The sequence below is a fragment of the Podarcis tiliguerta genome, assembly GCF_965153285.1.
Source record: "Podarcis tiliguerta genome assembly, chromosome: 5".
NCBI classification, from domain to species: Eukaryota; Metazoa; Chordata; class Lepidosauria; order Squamata; family Lacertidae; genus Podarcis; species Podarcis tiliguerta.
Genome location: NC_139538.1, coordinates 253,955 through 278,004, shown reverse-complemented (window position 1 = coordinate 278,004; position 24,050 = coordinate 253,955). Strand labels below are relative to the sequence as shown.

Here is a 24,050-nt window from a genome sequence, read left to right as displayed (position 1 = left end):
ACATATAAATTTGGGTTCCAGCCCCACGTTGGGCAAGGGCTTGGACTGGATGCCCCTCGTGGTCCCTGCCAACTCTGCCACCCGACGATCCCACCGCCTACCTCTGGCTTCCAGGCTGAGGCTTCTTGACGCCCATCTTCTCCACGTTTGCTTCATATACCCTGTTGATGACCTCATTTCCCAATTCACACATCAGCTGCAAGCGAAATTAAGGGAGAGTTGAAAGGAAGGGCAGCACCTGCTCAGGGTCACCTTTGCCCTTAAATGGCACCTCATTGGTCAAAGGCAGAAACCGTCCCGGGTTCCGGGGGGGGGGGGGTAGCACACGTCAGCCACCTTGGGCACAGCCTGCCTCCTTCCCATTGGCTGGATAGAGAAGACCAGACACAGGAGGGAGGGCGGCTCACTGAAACTGGAAGCCAGAAAGGCCTGGTCTGCCTTACAGGTGCTATAAAATCTTCTGTGCCGCCCCCAGAATGGCAGTGGCTCAATGCAAACACCAAGGATTCCACTCTGAGGATTTTTTCCTGCAATCAAGCAGTGAATTTTTACGAAATAAATTGTTCAACCAATTCTTAAGTGTTTAAAGAAAAAAGACCAATTGCATTTCACGTCAACAGCACAATTTCAACTCTGAAGTATGCAAATGTTACCCTGCCTGGTATACTTTTTTACAGGTGAATATTACGTTCCCTGCCACCAGTAGGACCCTGCGCAGGATGGTCTCTCCCCCCGCCCCTGGAGACAGCCCCTGAACCCTCGGAGGGGGGCCTTCTCTCCCCTTCCCAGGCCCATGTGGCCCCAGGGGCTGCCCCCAGGTCCCAAAGTGCAGGAGGAGGAGGGGGCTTCCTTGCAGCTCTCTTCTGCCCCAACCTGCTGGGCAAATACCTTGAGCAGTTCTGGCTCCCAGGAGTCAAGCGTCAAGGAGCGGACTTTGGAGAAATGGACACCCAGGCTCCTAAGCAGAGGGGAAAAGGGAGAATGAGCGTGAAATCAGCCATGGTGGGCCGTGTGCCCTCCCTTCCTGGTGTGGGGCTTGAGCTGCCCAGCCTGGCCGGCCTGCCCACCTGTGGATGCCAGAGCACTCGATGCACAGCGTGATGCCCAGGTTGATGCTGGCCCACCGGGGGTCTGCCAAGCCGCAGTCGCAGCAGACAGCGTTGCCGGGAAGGCTCTGCACCCTATGGAGAGAGCTCTCTCCTTTCAGCAGCTTCTCTTTGGGTTCCACACCCGTTTCCGGGCTCCCCCTGGAAGGGGACGGTTTCCCCTCCACCTGGAGAAAAGCAGAAAGAGGGACTCGTGTGACACCGGCCAATCTGCAAAGCCGCCACAGCCGAGGCGTCAAGGGCTGCCTCCTCCTCCTCCTCCCTGGGCAGCTCTCTGGGCGCCTGTGCCTGCAGCCCAGCCTGCAGAAGGCAGAAAGGCAAAGCTCCCCACTATCTGCCCCACACAGGCAGCAGCCACGGAAGGCCTTCCTTCCCCCTAGCTCCTCTTCTGCAGCTGCAGGGAGGGACCCTCCTCTGGGCCCCAAAGGGAATCCACTAAAAGGAGCTTGAAGTCCTCGTGTGCTTCGCTGCAGGGAGAGCAGGAGGCTGTGCCGCCTAGAGAGCCCTTTGCCGGCGGGGATGCTCTTCGCAAGGCTGCCCTGCCCCTTGCGCTGGGGGAGAAAGGGCTCCTCTCCCACTTGCCTCTGTGCTGTCCCCTTTCTCCCTGTAGGCCGTGGCAATGCTGGACTGCACCGCCTTAATCCACGCTTGCCGCAGCTTCTCCGAGTCTGCCTGAAGGATGCAGCTCCTGCGAGAGACAGACAGATAGAGACGAGAGAAGAGAGAAAGAGAGAAAGGGAGGGAGAGAAAGAAAGAAAGAAAGAAAGAAAGCCAGGTGGGTGGGTGGGTGCTGAGCACACCTAGAGCCAGTTTGCCTTGCACCAACCGTGCCTGCAAGCCCCCAACCACTCATCAAGCGCCCCGGATGGGCAACCAGGACCCTCATGCATGGACAGCCACGTGGGTCTATGTCTGTGAGGGCCTCAAGAAGCTGCTCCAGAGGCCCCAAGCAAGGACTGGCGAAGGAGCCTCCAGATGGCCGGGCAAGTCCACACACACCAACACCCATCCTGCCCATCTCCACCACCTGAGGCTCTGCCAAGGCCCCCTGGCACAGCCAGCCCAGAGCTGAGCCTCAGGAACAAGGAGAGGCAGCTCAGGGGACCTCTGTCCAGCCTGGGGACTGACCTCCTGCAAGCAAGGCTGATGCTCTGCCCCTGAGCTGCCGCCTTCCCCCTCGCCCCCAGCTTGGGGGCAGCAGGAAGCTGGACCAGGTGAGCCGAGATAGGCCTCCAAATCCTCCCAAGAAAGCAAAACCGCCTGCCAAGCGACAAGAGGAGGAGGAGGCGGAGGAAAGGGAGCTTCTGCCCCTTTGCCCCTTTGCCAAATAGTTAAAATAAACCAAATTTGGGCCCAATTTCTATTTTAAACACATGTTGAAACAAAAAAACTGACATGGCATCTTACTTTAATATGCGTTATCAGCTAACTTTTAGAATATATTTTATTTCACTTTTTGGCAACAATTCACTGAACCTTCCCATCAAAAGTTAGAAGAGTGATTGACGATGAGCCTAGATGACAACCAATGATTTATCTGTCCTCTCCCCCCTCCTTGCTTCTCCCCCCGCCTTGGCCCTTCTGCCCCCAGAGCCACCCCACCCTCAGCTATTCTCTGCCTCTCTGGCTTCATCATCCCAAGGGGCCACCCATCTCTCCCATCGCCTTCCCCCCTTACTTGGTTGGGGAGACGACCTCAAAGCAGAAGCGCCTCTCAATGTCTTCGCAGTGCTTGACTGTGCAGAGCCGTAGGTCTTCCACGACCACCGTGGGGTTATCCTAGGGAGAAAGGAAGGGGCCAAGCCTGAGGGAAGCTCACCCAGGAACACCTCTGGCCAGAAATGAGAGAAGGGCCCCGGCAGCTCCATGGGGCCCACACCCAGTCCCCAGTGGGGCTGCCAGAAAGCCTGGAGAGACGCTGCTGCAGTCAGTGTGGGCAGGCTCAGCCAGATACACCAAGTCCGGCCACTGGCCTAAGGCAGCTTCCTCTGCTCCTGTGATGGGAGAAGGAGGATGGCAGCGCCCAGAGGGCACCCCACGGATGAAGGCTGCCTGAGGGTCTCTTAAGACTTAAGGCATCCCAGCTCTCCTTGGGTGCGCCCAAAGAAATCAGTCCCCAAGGCATGGGGGTCAGAACCCCCCCTTTGGGGCCCCTCCTGCCTGCTGAGCCCAAAGGATCTCCAGCCACATCTCACACCTGGGCCATCAGAGCCCCAGACATTTCTGCCCCCCACTTTGTTCCCCTGGGCTTCTGCCCCCCTCCCCAGGCATGCTTCCCCAGGACTCACCTTAAACTTCTTCTGGTAGACCAGCTGATTGTTCTGGATGGAGAACCAGCGCCTGCACAAGCGAAGGGAGGAAAATCAACAGCCCTCTCCTGGCAGCAGGAACCAGGGAGCCAGGGAGAGAGAGGACCTGGGCACACAGCAGCCCCAACCCTCCCCGGCAGCAGCCCCCCAGTCCACAAACACAGAGAACACCCGGGGCCTGGCTCTGGGAGGGTGGGGTCTCAGGAGGTCATGGGGAGGGGCTTCAGCAAATCACCACTAGCCTTAGCAGAGCCTTCTGCCTATGGTTGCTGGCGGGACAAGCGCCACAGGAGCTGTCAGAGTGTTTTGCGCATTGAAAGTGCCTCACCTGAGCTGGGCACAGGGAAGGAGGGAGAGAGTGCCCAGCTCAGGCCCGGGCTCTGGGGCTCTGGGCATGGCCGCCATGGGGCAGAGCCAAAGCCAGGTGAAAGAGAAGCTCCTGGGGGGATCTGGATGTCTGACTCCCACTTGTTCCAAGTTGGAGGAGGAGGAGGAGGCCTGTCTGTGTCACCTTGAGCTCCATGGAGAAAAGGGAGGGATAGAAGTGCAATAAATAAAAGAAAAAACAGGGAAAAGACCAAGATGACCCCCTAAGCCTGCCCCCACCTAGCCTCTGAAGCGCCAGAGCAGAAAGGGCCTCTAGGTCTGCCCTACAGAGACGGCAGGCCAATCCTGCAGCATCGCTTCCTGAAGCTGGGGAGATCCTTGCACTGTCCGGCAAATAATAACGGTGAGAGTTGCAGGTTTTGAGACGGTCAGTTCTGGTCAATGCTGCACCTCCGCTCCACAATCCAGAGGTGGCTCTCGCCTAAACAAGATCGAGCCCTGACAATGCCCCAGAGGAGAGCAAGCGAAGGCCGTGTGGTCCCCGGAGTCTCAGCGTGAGACTCTCCGCCATGTTCCACTGTATCTTAACACACTTCATTATTCCAAAGCAACACTCCAGACATTAGGCCTACACAAGGTTAATCATCAGCCCAGATTTAAGATGGATGCGTTTCAAAACACACCAAGACGTTTGCTGTTTGGAGGAGAAAGTAGTAAGATCAAGCATCTAGTCCAGGCAGACAGAAAAGAAGAAGGCAAGTCCTCCATGCCTAGGGGCGAAGGCAAGGGGGGGGGGACAATGTGCAATGGGGCAAAACGCAGAACGGCTGCCGGGGGGGCAGGTGGGCAGGCCTGCAGGCTTCCTCCTTATGGGGCCGGTCAGGAGAGGGACCCTCCAGCCAAGAGGGGGTGGGACTCTAGCTTTGTTTGTAGCAGAACTCCCTGCCCCCTTGTTTTGCTGGGAAGTCACCAGACCCTGGTCAGTCTTGAAGAGAGAGAGTGTGAGTATGCATCTGTTGGGGAATAAGCCTCGCATGGCCGTGACTGCTCTTCATCCAGCGCTGGGACCCACATCCAAATAGCTTAGACCACAGCTGTCCATGCATGGGGAGCCTCAGGGCTGGATTGCTGCCATGTGCTAGAGGTGGGGCTCCCCTTGGGGTTGGTCCAGAGGCTGCAGCCCAACTAACTCCATGTTTGGGTTGCCCCTCAAATGGGTGTCTACCTCCACCCCTCCGCTGTGGCCAGGAGAGCTGTGTCAGCAGCTGCAAGGGCCGGGGGTGGGGGGGGGGAGAGGGGAAAGGAGGTGCAGCAGGAGCTGCAGCTGGGAGACCTTGAGACATCACTGCAGCCTCCCCCTCCCCAGACCCCCCATGACATTGCCATTGGCCAGAAGCTCACTCAGCCTCAGAGGGAAACCCTTCTTCTGGGAAGAGCAAGCAGGAACTGAGCCCCTCGTGGCAGCCCAGAGATCCCGGAGCTCCACTCTAACCCCAGGGCTGCGCAGTCAGAAGGAAGTGGGAAAGTTATCCTGCACTGCTGGGGGGGGGGGGGGGGAGCAGCCAAGATGGAAAAGGGCACAACACCGGCTGTGGAGCTGGCAAATACTTCAGGGTCCCTGGAGATCCCAGCCAGCTTTCCGCTGGTTCCAGAGAAGCCCCTCCTCAGAGGCGGAGCCTACAGCATTCTGACCCACTGCAGCTACCAAATGCCAGCCCCCTCTTGTATCACAGAAAAGGGCAGCCCTCATACACCGGGGGGGGGGGTGGTCCTAAACCACCAAACCTGCTTCAGCCACGGAGCAGCAGCAGGAGGGGCCGTTACTCCCGAGGGGGGCGGAGACACGTGGTTTGCCATCCATTGCAAGTTGTTGGAGCGAAAAGGGTTAAGGGTTAGATTCAGAGCTTGCATGCTGGGCCAAAGAGGAAGAGGAAGGAGGGGAGGGAGAGGATGCCGGAATCTGGCTGGTACCTGATGCCATCGGGCTTTTTCCTGTCAGGTGGAGAAAATGGGGAGGGTTAGGTGGGGGAAAGGAGGTGAAGAAATGAACATGTTAAAAAGAAACAAAGCCCCCCGCAAACAAATAAGCAGAGAGCAGAGCAGAAGAGGAAGCAAAGGCGTCCCATCTCAGCTGACCCAGGTAGGGAGGGCTAAGCCACAGGGCCTCTCTCTCTTCCTTGTTGCCATCTTATGGCAGCCAAGGAACCCCAGGAAGTGGCTAGGGAGCTGCTGCAACGTGGAGCCCTCCAAGACACACACAGGAAAGAAAATGTGGGAATTCTCTGCAACTAAAGAAACCTCTAGACACCCCCTCCTCTTCAACAGGAATCCCAGGGGCAGCTTATGTAAAAGGAAAACACAACTAAAACAGAGCTAAACACAAAGCAGAACAATAATAAACAAAGTCTTAGAAAGAAAGGAAGATCTGATGAGCCAGATGGTGCCAGACCAAAAGACTTGGGATTTTGTCTCAGCTGCTCTTTGGCTAGCACCGGGAGGGCAAGGCAGGTGCCAGGCGGGCATCTCTGGAGAGAGCCTTCCATCCTCAAGGCAGCCCTCTCCCCGGTAGACCCTCCTGCCCCCCAGGAGTGAAGCCACCACGCACACACCTCAAAGGGCTCAGACACCCATGCTTCCCGAAGGTGCAGATATTCCTGGAACCTCGTGGCAAAGGGCAGGTTGGAAATCTTGCAAAGGATGCAATGGGCAAGGCGAGAGCCACTCCTTCACCACGGAGAGCCCTCCACTTGCCAGGCTCAGAAACAGCTCCTGCTTGACCCTTTGAAGGGACACACCAAGCACAGAGCAAGGCCCAAGTCTGGCTTCTTTCCCAACAAGGCCCGATCTGGACTTTTAAGCTCACTGCCAGCCTGGCAAAGGGTTGACCCAGACCCCAATAGGGAAAAGAGTTCAATTCATTCCTTTACTAAAATCCCCACTAGGCAAGGATCTGGGCAGACACTCCCCTGCTGTCCAGGGGCAGGACACGCCGGGAGACGCTGCCTCCACGAGGGTCCTGCACGCTCCTTTGGCTCAGGGAAGTCAGTGCCCATCCAAGAGGCAGTATGGCCTGGGGCAGGCAGGCAGGGAAAGAGCATGGTCCCATTTGGAAATAGCAAGCTGCAGAAGATCTCATGGGGGGAAAGAACAGCCCCCACCGCCTCTCTTCTCCTTATTTCTGAGCTGAGGGTCAAAGGGCAACGCAAGGCAGCCAGCAGGGTGGGTGAGGGCGGCATGGCCTCAAGGGGCAGCTTCCAAGCCGACAGGCACACACAGCGCCTCCATCTGATTTTGGCAGGTAATGCCAGGCTCCCACTGAAAATTGGCAGGTAATGAAGTGCAGCAGACCCCCCCCCCGGGAGCTGTGAGCTCATCCTGACCCTCCTAGGGAGCCTGCACCCCACATACCCCCCATTCCAGGCCCCCCTTTCCCCACTGATGATGGTTAACAGGGGATTTGGGCAGAAAAATTCATGATGATCAAAAAAACCCAGCAGAGAGAAGCTCACTGACAGCAAAACTAGGGTGCAAATTTGTGACCCCCTCCATGTGCTGTTAAAGGGATTAGTCCCGTGGGGAGGGGAGGGGAGGCGACAGAAGGTGATGCATCTGCCCCAGAGACCAGAGAGCCACAAGTGGGAAGGGGAAGAGAGCAGCCAAGCCCAGCCCAGGCCACAGACAGTGGTAGCAGCAGGAAGAGGAGGAGGAGGCCAGAGAGGAGGCCGGGTACCTGTTCCAGGTCTTGAAGGCGTTGCTGGCTCGCTTGAAGAGGTAGCCTTCCATGACGACGCCACTGGCGGCATCCACATTGTACTCTAGCATAGGGTCATCGCTGGAGAAGTCCTGGCAGAAAAGAGGCACCTTGCTCAACCAGGGCAGCAAGATGGGGCACCTCTCCCAGGCCGCTCCCCCTCACCCCAAAATACGACAGTCTGCCATGAAGCGGAAAGTGAGCGGCAGCATATGGGGCACCAGTCTCCTTCTGGTGACGGCAGGGACAGCGGAGACTCTTCACGCCTGAAGGCCTCATTCACAAAGAAATGGACTCTTCCTGTCTCGCTTGCCCTTCTAGGGCAAGCTGTTAGGGTTCCCCTTGCAAGCTGACATGGGAGGGCAGCTGTGGGGGAGATGGTGGGGCAGCTGAGCCCCACAACTCAAGAAATCCTGCACAGCCCTGCCTTGGGCAGGGAAGGAGAACTGGGGGTCTCAGCAAGTTGCTTCTGAGCCCAACTGGAGTGCAGCTCCTGGGTCAGGTTGGTGGAAAGAAGCAGGCGGCCACCTGAGTCAGATGACAAGAGTTTCTCCCTTTGGGGTCCCCTCCAGAGGCAGCTCTCAGCAGCACAGTCCCAGGGATCTGCAACACCATCACACGGGAAAGCAGAATCCGGCCTGTGCCCTGAGAAGCCGAGAGGCAGAGGACACCTCCGACTTCCCCCCAAAACGCAGCAGCCACCTGGACGGAAAGCCATTTGCTTCTCCCTCTCTCTCTCTTTTAAAATACTGTTTTTATTTATTTTCATGGTACAGAAGATAAATTTGGACTACTTGGTTCTCTTTTGCCTTGGTCTTCCCAAGACCAGCTTCAGAATGGGCTGCTTACTTACATTTTCAAGGGCCGAGACTCAAAAGCAATAATAATAGGGGTGTTTTCAAACCTCTCTGTGACTGTTTCTGGGGAGGGGTGGTTGTACTGTTTTTAAAACTATTTTTAACTATGTTTGTAAATCACCTTGACAAACATGTAAAAGGCAAATCCTTAATTTAAAAATAAACAGCACCCAGTCCAGCTCAAGACATGTGACAACCTTCTAAGAGCCTAACTGTTTCTACAGAGACAGCTTCCGTTGGCGGCTGGAGAAACTCTGGTCCCGCCGAGTGGCTGGCGGCCACCTTGGCCTCACTGGAGGGCCAGAGTGGGCATCCACAGAGGACCTGGGCAGCCCTGGCTTCTCCCTCCCCATAGTGCCCCCTGGGCAGCTGGCACTGGGGGTTGGGAGAGTGCCCTGGAGGCCCTGCTGGCAGCAGGAGCACACTGGGAAACTTTTTCAATGCAGCCAGAAGAGAGAGACCAGGTGGGTGGACTGGCTGCCTCCTGCGTCCCCTGCAGTACCTTTTGCTGAATGGTGGAGTGTTTGTGCTCCATCTCCTTCTTCTCCCTCACAGCATCTACAGCCAGCCTCTCAAGCTGCAAGAAAGGAAGAGAGTTGGCAGTGAGGGCTCCTGTACCTCCAGGGCAGAGAGGTGGGGCGCCTTGCTGGGTGTGCCAGGGTGCCCCCCTGCCCAGGCAAGCTCCCCTCCCCTGGCAGCCTACCTGCCAGATTCCCGACCTGAGGCTGGGCAGGGCCTGCCCGCTTCCTGCCGCTGCTCCAAGGAGTTGGCTTCCCAGAATAGCCAAGGTGCCAGGGACCTGCGGTGGGGCTGGTGCAGCGCAAGGGCCGGCTGGAGAAAAGGATGACTCATGCCGCCTGAGCCGCTCCAGAGCCAGCTGCCCGGCCAGCCCTTCTCACGGCAGGAGCAGCAGAGGAGGAGGAGGAGGAGGAGAGAGCCCTGCTCCACTGCCAGAGGAGAGAGCATGAAGGCCAGCTCCGTCCCCGGGAGAGAGAGCCAGCCACCCGCTGCAGTCGTTACCTGAGCTCCAAGGTCTTTCATGTAGGGTCCAAGTTCACTGAAAAGGTCGTAGCCTTGATGGAAAAAGGCCAGGTGGGCATACATGAAGGACAGCATCTGGCAGGGAGGAAGAGGCAAGGTCTCAGGGGGCTTCCAGCATCCCTCACGCTCCGCCCTCGATGCCAAGCTTTCATCACCCTCCCTCTGCCCTCCTACTCCTGGCAAAACTGGCCCCACGCAAACAGCCACTCATTGCAGCAGCTCCCACAGGAGCGAGGCCTGGCACCAGACCCAGGTCCCTCAGGGACACATTCGCCCATCAGTTCCAAGCCTGCAGTATTTCCTGGCGGGGGCATGAGAAGCTTACCGATTTTAGGATCTCTGATCTCCTCTTTGACTGAAGAACGTTAATCTAGGGGGCAAAATGAATCGTGTCAATGTGCCAGCAACAGAGCATGGGAAGGAAGAACTAGGAGCTTCTGCAGGAGCAGCGCAAGGCTGGCAGCAGGAGTCACAAAACAAGCAGAAGGATGGGGAACTCAAGACCAGCTCAAGCCAACGTTGCACCTGGGACGCTTCTTGTTTGCGAGCAGCCCCAGAGCACCCGGAGTTCCAGCAAAGGTGGGTGGCTCATTGGCCTCCCAAGAGGACTGGCCTGACTCCTCTCCAAGCCAGAGCTCTCTCCAGCTAAGCCAGGGAGGATTCCCCACTTAGGTCTCCTTTCTGCAGCTTTGAGAGACCCTTCCCTTGCCCATGGTTCCGTCCCCAAAGCCCTTTGTTCCAGCTTCCTCTTCCTGCACCAGTCAAGGTGAGGCTGCTAGAAGGGCAACTAACTTTGGGAAGGACAGTCAAAGCTACTTTTTAAACAAGCCCATTTATCTTTCTGGACATCAGGGACAAAGAAATCCGTAAAACCAGGGCAACCAAATAAGGCAGAACGCCCCCCTCCCAAGGCTCTCATCACCCTGCAGCTGTCCTTCCACCTATCCTGGCTTCTTGAAGGGGTTCAGTGGGCTACTTCACCTGGAGGTGTTGCTCACAGCCCAGAACCCAAGGAACAGCCAACTTCAGAGAAAGTGGAGAAGGCCTCTCCATCAGAAACGGGACTAGAAGCTCCAGTTCAGGGCCCTGGCGAGCCTTCCACAAAGACCCCTCCCCACGCCAATTCCGGCAGTGGGGGGCTTCATGGAGAATACCCAAGTCACTAGAGGTAACTGCTGAGCTTCTCCTGACTTGCTCAGAGCCTTCACCCGCCCACAGCCAAGGCCTGACTGCCAGCCCTCTCTCTCCCTGGCTCTCCCTGGGCTTCGCTTCCGCCTGCCTCTGGGTCTCCTGCTAAGCCAAGCAAGACCCTCTGCTCTGCCTGATGCAGCCCCACCTCTGCCAGAGGAGCCCCATCCCCAGAGTCCCCCAGAAGCAGCAACACATTTCCTTGGCCCTTTCCCAAAGCCCCCGAGGGCGGCCCACCTGCAGGACGTAGTCGAGAGCGATGTGGCGGAAGCACTTCCTTGTGGCCGTCAGGATGTTGGTGGCCTCTTCCACCTCGTGCTGCTTGGTCCGTGGGACCTGGGCGTTCTTGGCCAGGGCATTCTCCTTCTCTTCGCTGACTTTCTCAAACTGCTTCTTGGCATCTTTGAACTTTCTGATATCTCTAGAGCGCAAAGGAAACACAGGGCTCCCCTCCATCAGCTGCCCTTCGCAGCACAGCAGCGCCCAGAAGGCTTCACAGGGGAACTGGGGCTGAATGCAGAGACGGCTTCATGGACGGGGAGGGCACAACAGACAGAGAGAGCGGGCACAGGAGTGCCTACCTGGGGGCAAGTGAGGGGGCTCAGCAGAATGAGGCCTGGCACTTCCATCGTGGCTCAGGAGCGGCAGAGGAACAAACAGGAAGCCCAACCCAGGCTGGGAGACCCAGGCTGGGCTTTGGCTTCCATTGCAGGAAAGCTTTTGCTTCTTCTCCAGCAGGCATCCCCAAACTCAGCCCTCCAGATGTTTTTGGACTACAATTCCCATCATCCCTGACCACGGGTCCTGTTAGCTAGGGATGATGGAAGTTCTAGTCCCAAAACATCTGGAGGGCCGAGTTTGGGGGTGCCTCTTCTCCAGCATCAGAAGTCTTGGGAAAACTCCATGGTAAGGCAAGATCTTGCACCATCTGCATGCCCAAGTGACGAGGAAACCTTGAAGACATGCAACCTCTGCTCAAGAGTCCAGCTGGCCCACAGCCCATCCTGGAAGCCTGACCCCCCCACCCCCAAGACTCTTTAAGCACAAGTCTTACTTACTCTTTAACGAACGTCTGAAGCTGCGCTTTAATTGATCTTTGTGTTTGGTCAAACAGGATCTGAAATGGAGGAAATGCTTGGAGAGTTAGGCTCAAAGGCACTCCAGGCCCCAGCACCTCTAGCCTCCTCTTCCTCCCGGTTCTCTAAGGGTCCCCAGGCAGCAGATCCCAGAGAATGTGCTTCTGCGATTTGCCACCTTTCCCTTTTCTTTTTTAAACTCAAAGGATATTTCAGATTATACGGCAAGGTCACCATGGAGCCAGAGAAGGTACAAACAACAGAGGCTGCCTGCCCTCTGCCATGCATGAACTGTTGGCATCCAGGTTAGGCTACTGCCATGGGCTGCCTATGGAGCAGCCTTGAAGACAGTTTCAGCAGCGACTGGTCCAGAACACAGCTGCCCAGTTGGTGACTAGGACACGCCAAAGGGAATCTCGCTCAGCGGCTCCTGAACAACTTCACTGGCTGTGGAACTATCTTTCAGCACACAGTATCAATGTTCACCTTCACGGCTGGCTCCATGAGCCTTGGAGGGCTTTAGGCAGTTGGCTTTAGCTCTGGACTGTGACCCCCCCACCCCTCCCCACTGCCTCGTTTTCTTTAGCACCATTTGATGCTCTCTCTTGTGCATTTGCTACTGTAGGATTATAATGCCATAAGCCACCTTGGGGGCCCCTTTCAGTGACCAAAAGACAGGACAGGAATAGTTTTATGACTCAACAGACCAGCCAGAGAAAGGCCTCTCCCCACCAACGACAAGCAGTTCTGATGCAGCAGCCCAGTGAACCCCCAACCCAGACCCACCCTGCCAGTACTGCCTCCCCCCCCATGCCCAACGCTCTGCAAGCTGCTCAAGTGGAGGAGCCCCACATTCGAGGCTCCCCGAGGCCTCCTCACTCCTCCCATGACTGCCAGGCACTTTCCTGCTTCCAATGGAGCCCCTTCAGCTGGACCCACATCTTTCAGGTGACTGAACAGCCAAAATTTTTTTAAAGCCCCCACTTTTCATGGGCCCTGGATTTCCCCCTTCCCAAATAGGATCAGAAATGGAAGGCAGGCGCAACAGAAGTGAGGCTGCAGGGGGGGGGGGGAGCACCTGCCGGAGGAGCAGCTGCAGCCCTGCACTGAACCCCAGGGCCCACCTGGCTCCCTCCCTTGGCCTCTGCCTCAAAGGCCACACACTGCACACCCCTCCACTCGGCTTAGCAAGAAGGGCCCCAACCCACAGCCTCCTAAACAGGCCCAGAAGGAAAGTCATTGCGCCTGGGGCCAAGTAGGCTCCCCTCGGACCACAGCTTGCGTGCAGGATGCCCCAGGCAGGAACCCCCCACCGCATGCCCTCTCAGCCTTGGAGAAGAGCTGCCGGGACTCTCTGGACGCCTCTTGCTCCAAGGCACCTTCCAACGTCCAGCCAGTCTCCCCACTGAAGTTCTTCCTGCCTTTCCCCACTAGCGCTGCCCTGTGCCTTCCACAAGGGGGCACTGAGAGATGGAAACTTGGGGTTTCTAAGCTCCAGAGTCCTGCTCTGGGACTGCGCAAAGAAGCCACAAAAATGTCGGCGGAGGGAGAAGAGCCCCTCACTTCCTTCCATCTCTCTTCTTTCCCCCCATGCCGGGAAGATGCATGGCGGACGCTTCCTTCCTTCGCTGCAGCTGAAAGAAAGAGCCACACCACTCGGCAGGCTGCCAGGAGGCTGCAGGAGTCATCTCTGACAAAGCCTCTGTGTCAAGGCGGCTAGAAATTAAGATGTGCAAGGCCCCGCACAGACTCCGGCTGCAGCAGATTCACCCCCATGCCTGACAGAGGGAGGGAGGCAGAGTTTCCAGATGGCCAGCCAAGGCAACCGGGAGAGAGTGCCAAGAGCTGCGATGTTCCAGGAAGCTGGAACAACCGAGTCATACACGCTCCATCGGGACTTCAAAACACACATTTTTTTAATAAAGAGAGAGAGAGAGATTTTAAATCTTTTAAGGAGGCATTTCATTTCTAAGTGTCTTGGAGTGTCCTCGAAACACAGGGAAGAAAAACTTACACATCTTTATCAAGCAGCTTTCTAAATCCATAGAGGAGAAAAGCGGAGCTACTTCTGAAACTTACAGTGTGGTAATTGATCATCTCTTGGAGGCTGTCGGAGAACTTCGTCAAGCTGGTCTGCAAGGGGGGGGGGGGGAGAGGAAGCAACAAGGCCAGCCAGATTATTCCTGCCCAGGGAAGAGCAGGGAAGCCCCTCTCCCAAAGGGATCAGCAGAGACTGCGGCTGCACTGGGGGCCGGGAGGGGAGGGTGGGATTCTGCTCTTGAAAACATTCCTCTTCTCCAACTTCTCTCAAGGGGTCAGCATGAACTAACAGATATATTTACCATTTGAAGGCTGAAGAGCCAAGTATGCTTAGCTTAGGGAGATGAAAGCAACAGATATTTCATGGGGAGCCCATTTCAGTTCCTACACTCTCTTAGGAACAGCTCCTCCCTGGACGGGCTGTGGATTCCACCCCCCCCCCCCCCGCCCACACTCAGGCACCCAGGCGCCCAGGCGGGCAGCCCCCACCCCGTTCCCCAGGCAAGGGGAAGCTCTAGACCCCAGGAAATGGAACTCTTCTGAGCCCACTTGGCAGGGGCACTTACCTCCACGAGGGCATCCTTGCTGGAATACTGAGCCAGGTCCTGAATGCCATGGATGAACTGCTTGTTTGCCAGGCAGAAGGCCTTCCCTGTGTCGATCATCGCAATGCAAAGCTTCACTAACTGAAAGAGAAGCAGCAGAGTCTTCCTATCTCATGGCCCCGGTCGTCTCTCAACATATCTACTCTGCAGCAAAGAAGAGCAAATGCCCTTTTCCTCCAACATCTGGCTGACCACCTTGGCAGATGAAAATGCTGGATGGGACAGACCCTGCTGCCCTGTTGCTGGATCCGGCCAAAGGCACTCCATCTAGTCCCGTCTCCTGTTCTCACAGGGGCCATTCAGATCCTCCCCCCCATGGGAAGCACACCAGCAGGACCTGAGCACAACGGAAGCCACTCCGCCCACCTGCAATTTCCAGAAACTGGTTGCGTTCCGCATGGCAATGCCCACCTCAATAGTTGACTGGCAGTTAGTTGACCCCCAGGTTCCAGGAGCACAACTGGCTTCAACTAGGAGTTGGGCCTAAAGGGTGGCATTCAATATCCCCCTTCCACTAGTGCAAGGATTTATGCTTCCGCAACAGAACTTTGCTTCTCCCTCCCCAAACCTTTTCCTAAGGGATCCTCTGAGGAGCAAGGTGGGGGTGGAACTGCCCGGGTAATGTTTGCTCACCTTGTCCAGCTTCTGCTCTAGCTCTGTCACATCTCCTTCCACATCTTCCAAAGCAGCCCTGCAAGGAGAAACAGACTGAGATGTCATACCCTCCAGACTCCCTGGGAAAGTCGTCCGTTGCTAACAGAAGACCCACCACACGCAAAGCAGCCAGTTCAACTTCAGAAAGGCTTACAGTGGATCTCCCTGGAGGGATCTGAGGGATGGGGGTGCTCCATCCTGGCACAACCAAGAGGCACGGGGTGGAGGGGGACTGTGTAGCAGAGGGAGACACCCTGCACTCGGGCCCTGATCTCCAGGCACTGGCTTCCCCATTTAGGTCTGGCCAGATTCCCATTGTTTGCACGCCAACTCTGAGAAGGAGAAGGCTTCGGTGTCAACAACTGCAGCCAAGCACTCAGGGCTGCTTGCTAAACGAGTCGCCTCTCAGAGGATGCCTCCACAGAGCGGAGTCAACGGCAACTGCCAATGCCAGGTGGGACCTCAATTTGCCACCGGGTGCCACAGAAACACTCTCCCCACTCCAGGCAGGACGCTGCCAAACCCGTTTGTGGAAAATTGCTCTCCTGCCATTTAGGAGGGAGGATGACTACCTTTTTGTTTAAAAAATTGCCTTTTTCATGCCCCTTTCACACAGAGCCCTTTCCCCACACTGATTTCCATGAAGCTGCAGGATCGGTGTGAGGAAGGCAGCCAGTGGGCAGAGCTAACCAGGAAAGTCTCTTCACACACACACACACACACACACACACACACCCCGCAACTGGGATGCACAGTCCAGCTGCAGGGGACCACACAGCCGGGAAACAGCTGACAGGCTCTGCAGCTGCGGGCCAGAGGGGACGAAAGCCATGAAGCAAAGGGTCATTCCTCCCTTCTCACCGTTTCCATTGGGGAGGAGGCTGGGAAAGAGGCAAAGTGTTCATTTGGGTCTAAGCTGCAAAACAGGCCCTCTCAAATCCAGCAAAGGTTGCTCCTGGAGAGCTATGCAAATGGACTCTGATTATTCCTAGGCATCAGCAGCCTGCCAGAAAGTGAATGTTATTGACTTGGCTCCTTTGAGAAAGCACCATGCAAAGAGACTGCCCCGGACACAGGCCAGCCGTGATGCACGGACCCCCACCTGGCTGAGCGGGGATGCTTCTGGCAGAAGCACCAACCTGCAGGTGCCTCTTGCCTGGCGTTAACAAGAGTGACGAGGCCCAGGCCGGCCTGACCCACAGCCGTTTGTGCTCTCCCTCAAGGACCAGTGGCGTCCAGAAGGGCTGGAGCCCATTGAACAACCAACTGGAGCAGATGGACCCACAAGCAGCCCCAGGAACCAAAGGATGACATCCCAGACACGTGAAAGGAGGGTTCTGAGGGTGACGCCAGCCGTGCCTTGGCCACATTTCTTTACTTACAGAAGGGGGGAGGGCATCTTCAGTAGGAAAGCAGTGCTTGGGTAAGTTTAAAAATCCTCTTTAGCCAGCACCTGCCTGAATGGCTTTTTGCAGAGCCAGAGGAACTGCCTGCTGAGGAGAGGGGAGCCAGCTTGAGGGGAGCCGGCGTTTCTGAGAGAAAGGCAGCCCCTGGCTCTGCCATCCCACCCCCTCCCTTGGCTGCTTTTCCTGCAACAAATGGAGCAGGCCAGCAAGGAGGCTCAACTTTTTCTGCCATCCGGATTCCCAAATGGGCAGAATGTTTTAGAAGTTTAATTTAGGACCCTGATATCCTGCTTTGTCCTCCTAATAGGCTCACAAAACACCTTACAAAAGATGTGCCCAATTAAAAACCGGGGAAAGGGCCCTGTAAGAGCTGAATGCTATACCCTGGCAGGCAAGAGAGAGAGGCTGGGAAGGGTGGCCCCCACACAGTGAGGGCAGCTACTGATGCCCCTGTGGGCAAGGGGGCAGGCAGGTTGTCCAGTCCCTGGGCTGCTCTGCTCCCTCCCACCCTGGTTCGCCGTCCCCTGCCCCCCTGGCTATGAACAGAGGCCCCAACCCTTTTCAGGCGCAGCATCCAGGGAGCAAACCTCAGGCGAAGGGCAACTAGTGGGGTCAAGGAGGTGGCAGGAGCTCCAGCACCAACAAACCAGAGAAACCCAATCCAAGACTGGAGGAGCAGCCAAGGACGAGACGCCACACAAACCAATGTAATTGTAACCAATGCTGCAGCAACGGAGGCAGCAGGAGGGAGACTGGCCTGCGACACTCCACAGAAAACAGCCGGGGAACACAAGGCCCATCCGGAAATGCTCCAGTTCACCCCCTCAGTCAGGAATCCAACTGAAAGTCGCCCCATGCTTGCTCCTCTAACTGTGTTTCGTTTGATTATGTACGCAATAAAGAGCAACCTGAGTGAACTGAACACAGAGCCTCTGCCATGGAAAAGGGCCCCCAATGCAGGTCATTATTGCTCCATCTCTGAGCGGAGCAGAGAACGGTCAGGGAAGCCCCCGTCTCTCCTCCTCTCCGAAAGGACTTTCTCATAAGCAGAGATATCCGGCTGCCAGAAGTCAGCTTCCTCTCAGAAAGAAAGGAGAGCCAAGTGTCAAGCGCCCAGGGGTCAGACCTGTCCACCCACAGCGCCTGCTCTGCACGCAGGTCCAGCTTCCATCCTCAATGGCACCTCCAGGGGGGGCTGGGAAAAGCCTCCCTGCCAGAGACCTTGGAGAGCTGCTGCCAGCCAGTGGCAACAGCACTGAGCTAAGTGGTCTAACTCAGGAGAAGGCAGCTTCCCGTGCTCCTAGCATGCGTTTAAACCCCAGCCTCTGCTTGGGAGGATCTTTCTTAGTCTTCATGGCTGCCCTGTGTGCTTTAAATGTTTGCCAAATGAAAACACTGCATCTGAAGCACTAAGGCAGCTCATGATATACGTGGGGTTGGGGAGGGCCCTGCCAAATGGGGCACAGAGAGACACCTTGCATGTGAGTGTATCGAGGGTCGGTATTCTGCAAAACGGTCTGTCCTACTTGCAGGGCTGCAGCAACCAACTGCAAAGCCACCTCCGTTTCCAGCCGTGCAGAGGAGTGGCTGGATGATGTGCTGGCAGTCAAGCAGCCTCCTTCCTCCCTTGGGGCCCCAAGAGCACAAGGACACACTGGCAGCAGCACCCACAGCATTGTGGAGCAGAAGCTCTGTCCCTGCTTCAGCTTGTGTGAGTTAAGTTCTTAGGGTTAATGTACCCTCCTTAGTTTTCAAATTCGGGACTTACCTGTTGCCTCTAGATTTTTTTTGAACTGTTTGTATCTGTTAATTTCTTTCTTTGTAAACAGTAAAACACATTTACAAAAAGAAAAAAAAGAAGAGGGTCTATCTTTGGGAGTAAAGGCTTGGATCCTAAGGCAAGTTAACTTAAGTAGTTCTTGGCAGAAAACACTTCTGCTTCCGCCTACCGCACTCCCAGAAAAGTCTCTCCCGAGGGCTTGGCGCCCCTCTTGAGGACAGCGGTGGGCACCAGCTGGGAAGGCTTTAAAAGAGGGCAAGACAAAGGCAGGGAGGAGAGCGCTACCCAAAGTTGCAGGGATTCACAGAATGGATTTCGCTGCAAGTTAAAATAGCTTATGCTTCTGAAAATGCCAATTAAGATTGTCTTTGCAGTCTGTTGGGCTAGCACAGGGACAGGGAACTTTTGTCCCTCCAGATGTTGTCGAGCAACAACTCCCCTCACCGCCACTGACCATCCTGGAGGGTCACTATTTGGAGGGTCACAGGCTCCCCCCCCCCGCCCCGCCGAACTAGAGCACAAAAGGCAAGTGACACATTACAAAGCATCCCCACCCTCTGCCTTACAGCTGTGGCAGATTAAATACTGCTTTCCAGTGCTTTGAAGAACTATTTTCCTCCTCCTTGCAATCCAAACAAAAGTTTGCTGACGCGTTGCTCTGTAGCAACACTGCTTAGGGTTTGATGCTTGGAGCCCCTCCCTGAAACAACTTCTGCATTTGACATCCGTCATTTGCACAACTGGGTCAACTTGAGGCCTGTTCTCTTGTCTAGTTTCACTGGTCTTTGTCAGAAGGAAACTGAGGTTATGCCCCGCAAAGCCTGGAAGGAGACTGCAAAATTCCTAGCTGCCTGAATCCAGTTTTGTGGTGCCTGAGATTTCTCCAGCCTCATCAACAGACCAAGAGGGCCGTATCCAGATAGGAGAGACTATGGTTTATTAAGATGAGAAGAAGGCTGAGTAAGCCTTGGACTCACACAAGACCCCTCCTCCTCTTCCAGCGCCACCACAAGGAGCTCCAACTTCCAATTTCTGATTAAACACAGCTTGTTACGTCATCCAGATCTGACAAATAGTAGTTTATCTTAACTATGGTTTCCTTCAAACAAGCAAACTTCAAGCACAGGTTACAAAGCAGACTTGTTTCAAAAAACTGTAGTCTGTCAGGTTCAGATGCCATGCGAAAGCGGTTTATTGAAACCTGAAGCCAGTTTGGGAGAAGGTACAGGAATGAATGTGCCTGGGGCTGGCTTCCTTCACAATAAACAGAGTTTATCATGGCATAGCAACACAGCATCTCTACTATGCCTGCCTTATTCTGCAAATTTCAAAGCACTTGGCAAAAATAACCCTCTCAGCCCTTTTTTCTTCCTCCATTTCAGCTACATGTCCAAGGGGTTTTAAAACTTGGAGACCATTTTCCCTGTCAGTTACCCTTCTGAACCGTTTCTCTGGTAACTTTACACAAAGAATCACACCTGCAGAGCAGGAGCCTGCCCTGTGAACGGCTTTGTATCTTTGCTTCTCTGTACTCAGGTAAAATGACAGCAAGACAGAAATCTCTATTCATTTGGCAAACGCGAGCAGCAAAAGGAACCATTTTAAAGGACAGCTAAACTTGATCAGCTCCAGATTCCAAGAATTACATACTGAAGTGGGTAGAAGTCTGGCAGGAAACCACCCGCCAGTTTGCAGAATAAGCCCGCCTCTTGCATGGGTGTTTCCTTCTAGCTTTCATTTCAAGCTCCAGGCTGTGACCCATCTGAGACAACCTCCATGACCAGAAGAGCCACTGTGGTCCAGTCTGGCAAGGGAGGGACCAAACATTTCATAAGCACACAGCAGCACAGGAAGGGTGGGTACACCCTGCAAGTTAAGGGTAGAAATGTCTCCATAACAGCCAACACATCGGCTCTGTGAAGGCACCCTGCTACCTACGGGGCACTGGAGTCTAACTAAGGCATCGCCTGCATCAATATTTCCAAGCAGCCGACATAAATCCCTGCGCTGGGGGCCACGGTCCCTTACTCACATCTGGGGGTGGCTTCTACTGCCCAGGTCTCCCTCCAGCCGCTGTGGCTACTTCCTATCCTGCCTTCCTTGTCGTGATAGTCACTGACTGAAAAGCCACATGTTGAAAAGTGGATTCAATGACATTGCAATGGAAGAACGTCTTTCATACATGAGCCCTGGAGAGGCCAGCATTACAAATTCCATTGTGTAGATGGGAAACACTGAAGGTGAGGAAAGAGTGGCAGGGATGCCTGAGGCAACTAGAGAAAAGAAACCATCAAGATGCCTAAATAAATGATGGAATCACCATGGCAGGATGTATCTGAGGCCACTAGCCAAGCAGGCAGTAGGAGATTGAAGGGACAACATTCTTGTTGCCTTCCAGCATTTTGAGATAGGGCTAACAGTTGTTCTTTCCCCTATATTTCAAAGCTTCTGAAGAGACAGATCACAAACTGAGGACACACCAGGTGCTTATACCAGATGCTCAAAAATGGACGAAACCAAGATCAGGTAGAGTTGGCTGGTTGGTGTGTGAGACCCCCACACTGCTTACTGTGGGTTGGTTGAGATGGGTAACACAGATTTGTGTCTGTTCCGGTCTATTTCTTGTGTGCATTCCACAGCAGCTGAGCTCAAGATGAATGCTGCTTGTGGAAGTCAAAACACGCAAACAAACCAACAAACCATCCACAGAAACACCCACTGTAACTTAGCAAATACAGTCTAACACATATGAAAGAGTCACATGTCCATCAGAACATTTGAGCATTAGGAAAAGTCAATGATTCATACAAGTTTTATACTGACAAAAGGACCCACCACTTATTTTGATGCTTCTCATTTGCACCCTGAGGTTGAACGGCCTTAACCACAGGACCACAAAAAGCACCCAGGCCTTTCTTGGTACTCAGCCTGTCCATGCCTGGATCCAAGTGAGCACTGATGCCCCGCAAGGATCCAGTGTCGGCTAGCAAGGTCCTCCTGAGCCCCAAAGCCCAGCTGGGCTTGGCCAAATGTGGCAAGGGGCCCCCCCATCTGCTTCATGGCCTCTTCTCCCCCCAAGGAGCCCCTGGCCTGGGACAATCTCCACTCCACTCCCTGAAGGTCTGCCACAGGCTCGGGCTGCCTCAGAGGGAAGCCGAAGGAGGAGGATGCCCCCTCTGCCCCCCACCACGCTGGAGGACGAGCCTGAAGAGCAGGCACCCCCAAACTCGGCCCTCCAGCTGTTTTGGGACTACTACTCCCATCATCCCTAGCTAGCAGGACCAGTGGTCAGGGATGATGGGAACTGCAGTCCCAAAACATCTGGAGGGCCGAGTTTGGGGGTGCTGAAAAGGAAGGGCGGAGGAGAGGGGCCCCGAGAGGCGTCTTCCCCTCGGCAAGAGGCTGTCCCCGGGCGGAGGGAGCCCTGTGCAGGGGGGGGGGGAGCCCCTGGGCAGGCGGCGGGCTCTCCTTCCTTCAGGGGCCGGACTAGCTGGCCCCGGGGTTCCCCCCCCCCGGCAGCTCCTCGGGGGCCTCCCCTCCCCCCGGGGCCCCGGACTCCGCCCTCCGGACCTGAAGCGGGGCGAGTCCTTGAGGCACTCCTCGAAGTCCACGGCGACCCTCATGGCTGCCTCCCCTCGGCCGCCGCCGCCGCCGCTCCTTCCTTCTCTCCCTCAGAGACTCGACTCGGCTCTGCCGGGGGGGGGGGGGGAGGGGGCGGGGCGCAGGACGGGCGGAGAGGGAGGGCGGAGCCCAGCCCAGCGCCCCACGCGCCGACCAATCGGCACAGGCGGCGCTACGCACGAGCCAATGGCTGCCGGCGGCAGGGGTCTCTTCCGCAGGCCGCCTCCGAAGGGGCAGCTCCCCGAGCCAATGGGGAGGGAGAGTGCGGGCCGCTCGCGCCAATCCCGGCCTGCCAAAGCGCTTTCCTCGGTTTCCTCCACCCGCCCCGTTCTCGATAAGGGGCAGCCCGGAGAGCCAATAGCGCTCGTCTATAACGCGCGCCGCCGTCGCGTCCTGCGTAGCCAACCGGGAGCAGGCAGAGCCGCGTCGAGAGGGGGCGGGCCCCGTTGCTTAGCAGTCGAGCGGAACGCCTCTCCGGGAGTGACGTATGCAGAACCAGAAGCCCCGCCCCCTTTCAGGACTGGCTGATCTGCATTGGCTTCCAGTCCGTTTCTGAGCACAATTCAAAGTGTTGGTGCTGACCTTTAAAGCCCTAAACGGCCTCGGCCCAGTATACCTGAAGGAGTGTCTCCACATCCATCGTTCTGCCTGGACACTGAGGTCCAGCGCCGAGGACCTTCTGGCAGTTCCCTCACTGCAAGAAGCCAAGTTACAGGGAACCAGGCAGAGGGCCTTCTTGGTACTGGCACCCGCCCTGTGGAATGCCCTCCCACAACAACTACCAGACTTTTAGAAGACATCTGAGGGCAGCCCTGTTTAGGGAAGCTTTTAATGTTTAATATATTACAGTATTTTAATATTTTTTTGGGAACCGCCCAGAGTGGCTGGGTGAGGCATAAATAATTTATTATTATTATTATTATTATTATTATTTGGAAATGTACATCCAGTGGTTTTTTTCCTTTCCTTTTTTTTTGGGGGGGGGGTGGGCGCCAAGAGAGTGGGGCCCTAAGCTATAGTTTAGCTTATACGTAAATCCGGCACTGGGAATCAGCACCATTAAATTCATCTTGCCGCCCTTCTGCTGGGCGGCTGAGCAACACAAGAAATGCAAAATGAAGCCACCAAGCACATCAGGTCTAAAGACAAGCCCCCCTTCCCCCACCCTTTAATCCAGATTACAACAGGACGTGGGGTTTGGCTTCCCACCCCGCCAGCCTTGGACAAATCATGCTCACCAAGCCCCTTCCTCTGCTACAAAACAGAGACCTTCCAGACGCAGCACAACTGAACTGTGGAACTCCCTCCCACAGGAGGCTGCCAAGGCCACCGACCTCAATGGCTTGAAAAGATGAAGATTAGACCATTTTACCGAGAGGGCGATGGGCGGCTCTTAGGCACAGCGGCTCTGCTCTTCCTTTGCAGTTTGAGGCCAGCAGTGCTTCTGAATGTCGGGTTCTGGAAAGCACAGCATCCTGCTGGCTGGTTTCCTATTAAGGGCTGCTGTGAGAACAGGATGCTGGACTTGATGGGCCACTGGCCAGCAGTCCCATGCTCTCATGTATCCCTTCCCCTGCCTTTCCAACCCCAAATCACCAGCCATGGTTGAACTACAACTCCCAGCTGCCCCAGACAGCACGGCTAATGGTCAGGGATTTGGGGAGCTGTAGTGTAACATTATATAGCAAGCCCCCCCCCAACCCTCCTTGCCATCAAAGACCCAAATATTCACCACCAGTGGACTCAATAAGCTTTGGGGAAAGCATTTTGTTTGTTTCAGACCAGGATTTATATACAGTAGTACCTTGGTTTACGAACGTAATCTGTTCCGGAAGTCAGTTCTTAAACCAAAGCGTTCTTAAACCAAGGTGTGTTTCCCCATAGCAGCGGGGAAATTTACAAAAGGAACACACTCAATAGGAAGCGGAACATGTTCTGCTTCCAAGGCAAAGTTCATAAACCAAAACACCTACTTCCGGGTTTGCAGCGTTCTTAATCCAAGTTGTTCATAAACTAAGCTGTTCTTAAACAAAGGTACCACTGTATAGTTAAACTGCAACTTACACACATTTTATTTGTGCACATTCAGCTTTACGCACTTGGCAATAAGAAAGAAAGAAAGAAAGAAAGGGGGCAGGAGTCCAGAAAAAAGCCTTTGTTTTCAATGGTGGGACCTGCCAATGTTTTGACAATATGCAATTCTGGCTTCAGGCGTGATCCCTGGAAAGTAACCCCCATGTAGGTTGAGAGATTACCATACATGGTTCTACTTCAGAAAAGACAGTTGGC

The 24,050-nt window shown here is 55.3% G+C and overlaps 1 protein-coding gene across 5 annotated transcripts in view; it reads right to left on the bottom strand.

Annotated features, from left to right (window-relative positions):
• Positions 1 to 21,988, bottom strand: part of ACAP2 (ArfGAP with coiled-coil, ankyrin repeat and PH domains 2) — a 28,853-nt gene extending 6,865 nt beyond the window's left edge. For 2 of the 5 annotated variants that reach the window (XM_083441286.1, XM_083441288.1), the window contains exons 1-17: positions 21,711 to 21,868; positions 14,934 to 14,991; positions 14,262 to 14,381; positions 13,735 to 13,788; positions 11,638 to 11,696; positions 10,817 to 11,000; positions 9,717 to 9,761; positions 9,371 to 9,466; positions 8,853 to 8,927; positions 7,473 to 7,585; positions 5,714 to 5,734; positions 3,395 to 3,446; positions 2,785 to 2,885; positions 1,689 to 1,794; positions 1,068 to 1,273; positions 889 to 958; positions 102 to 196 (exon numbers count right to left, since the gene is read on the bottom strand). In XM_083441286.1, coding sequence (XP_083297412.1) covers positions 102 to 196; positions 889 to 958; positions 1,068 to 1,273; positions 1,689 to 1,794; positions 2,785 to 2,885; positions 3,395 to 3,446; positions 5,714 to 5,734; positions 7,473 to 7,585; positions 8,853 to 8,927; positions 9,371 to 9,466; positions 9,717 to 9,761; positions 10,817 to 11,000; positions 11,638 to 11,696; positions 13,735 to 13,788; positions 14,262 to 14,381; positions 14,934 to 14,991; positions 21,711 to 21,763 — 1,508 coding nt within the window. In that variant the 5' untranslated portion in view covers positions 21,764 to 21,868. Of the gene's footprint in view, positions 1 to 101; positions 197 to 888; positions 959 to 1,067; positions 1,274 to 1,688; positions 1,795 to 2,784; positions 2,886 to 3,394; positions 3,447 to 5,713; positions 5,735 to 7,472; positions 7,586 to 8,852; positions 8,928 to 9,370; positions 9,467 to 9,716; positions 9,762 to 10,816; positions 11,001 to 11,637; positions 11,697 to 13,734; positions 13,789 to 14,261; positions 14,382 to 14,933; positions 14,992 to 21,710 lie in introns of all 5 variants that reach the window. The other 3 variants (XM_083441287.1, XM_083441290.1, XM_083441289.1) reach the window with 2 other exon arrangements.
• Positions 21,989 to 24,050: the final 2,062 nt, after the last annotated feature.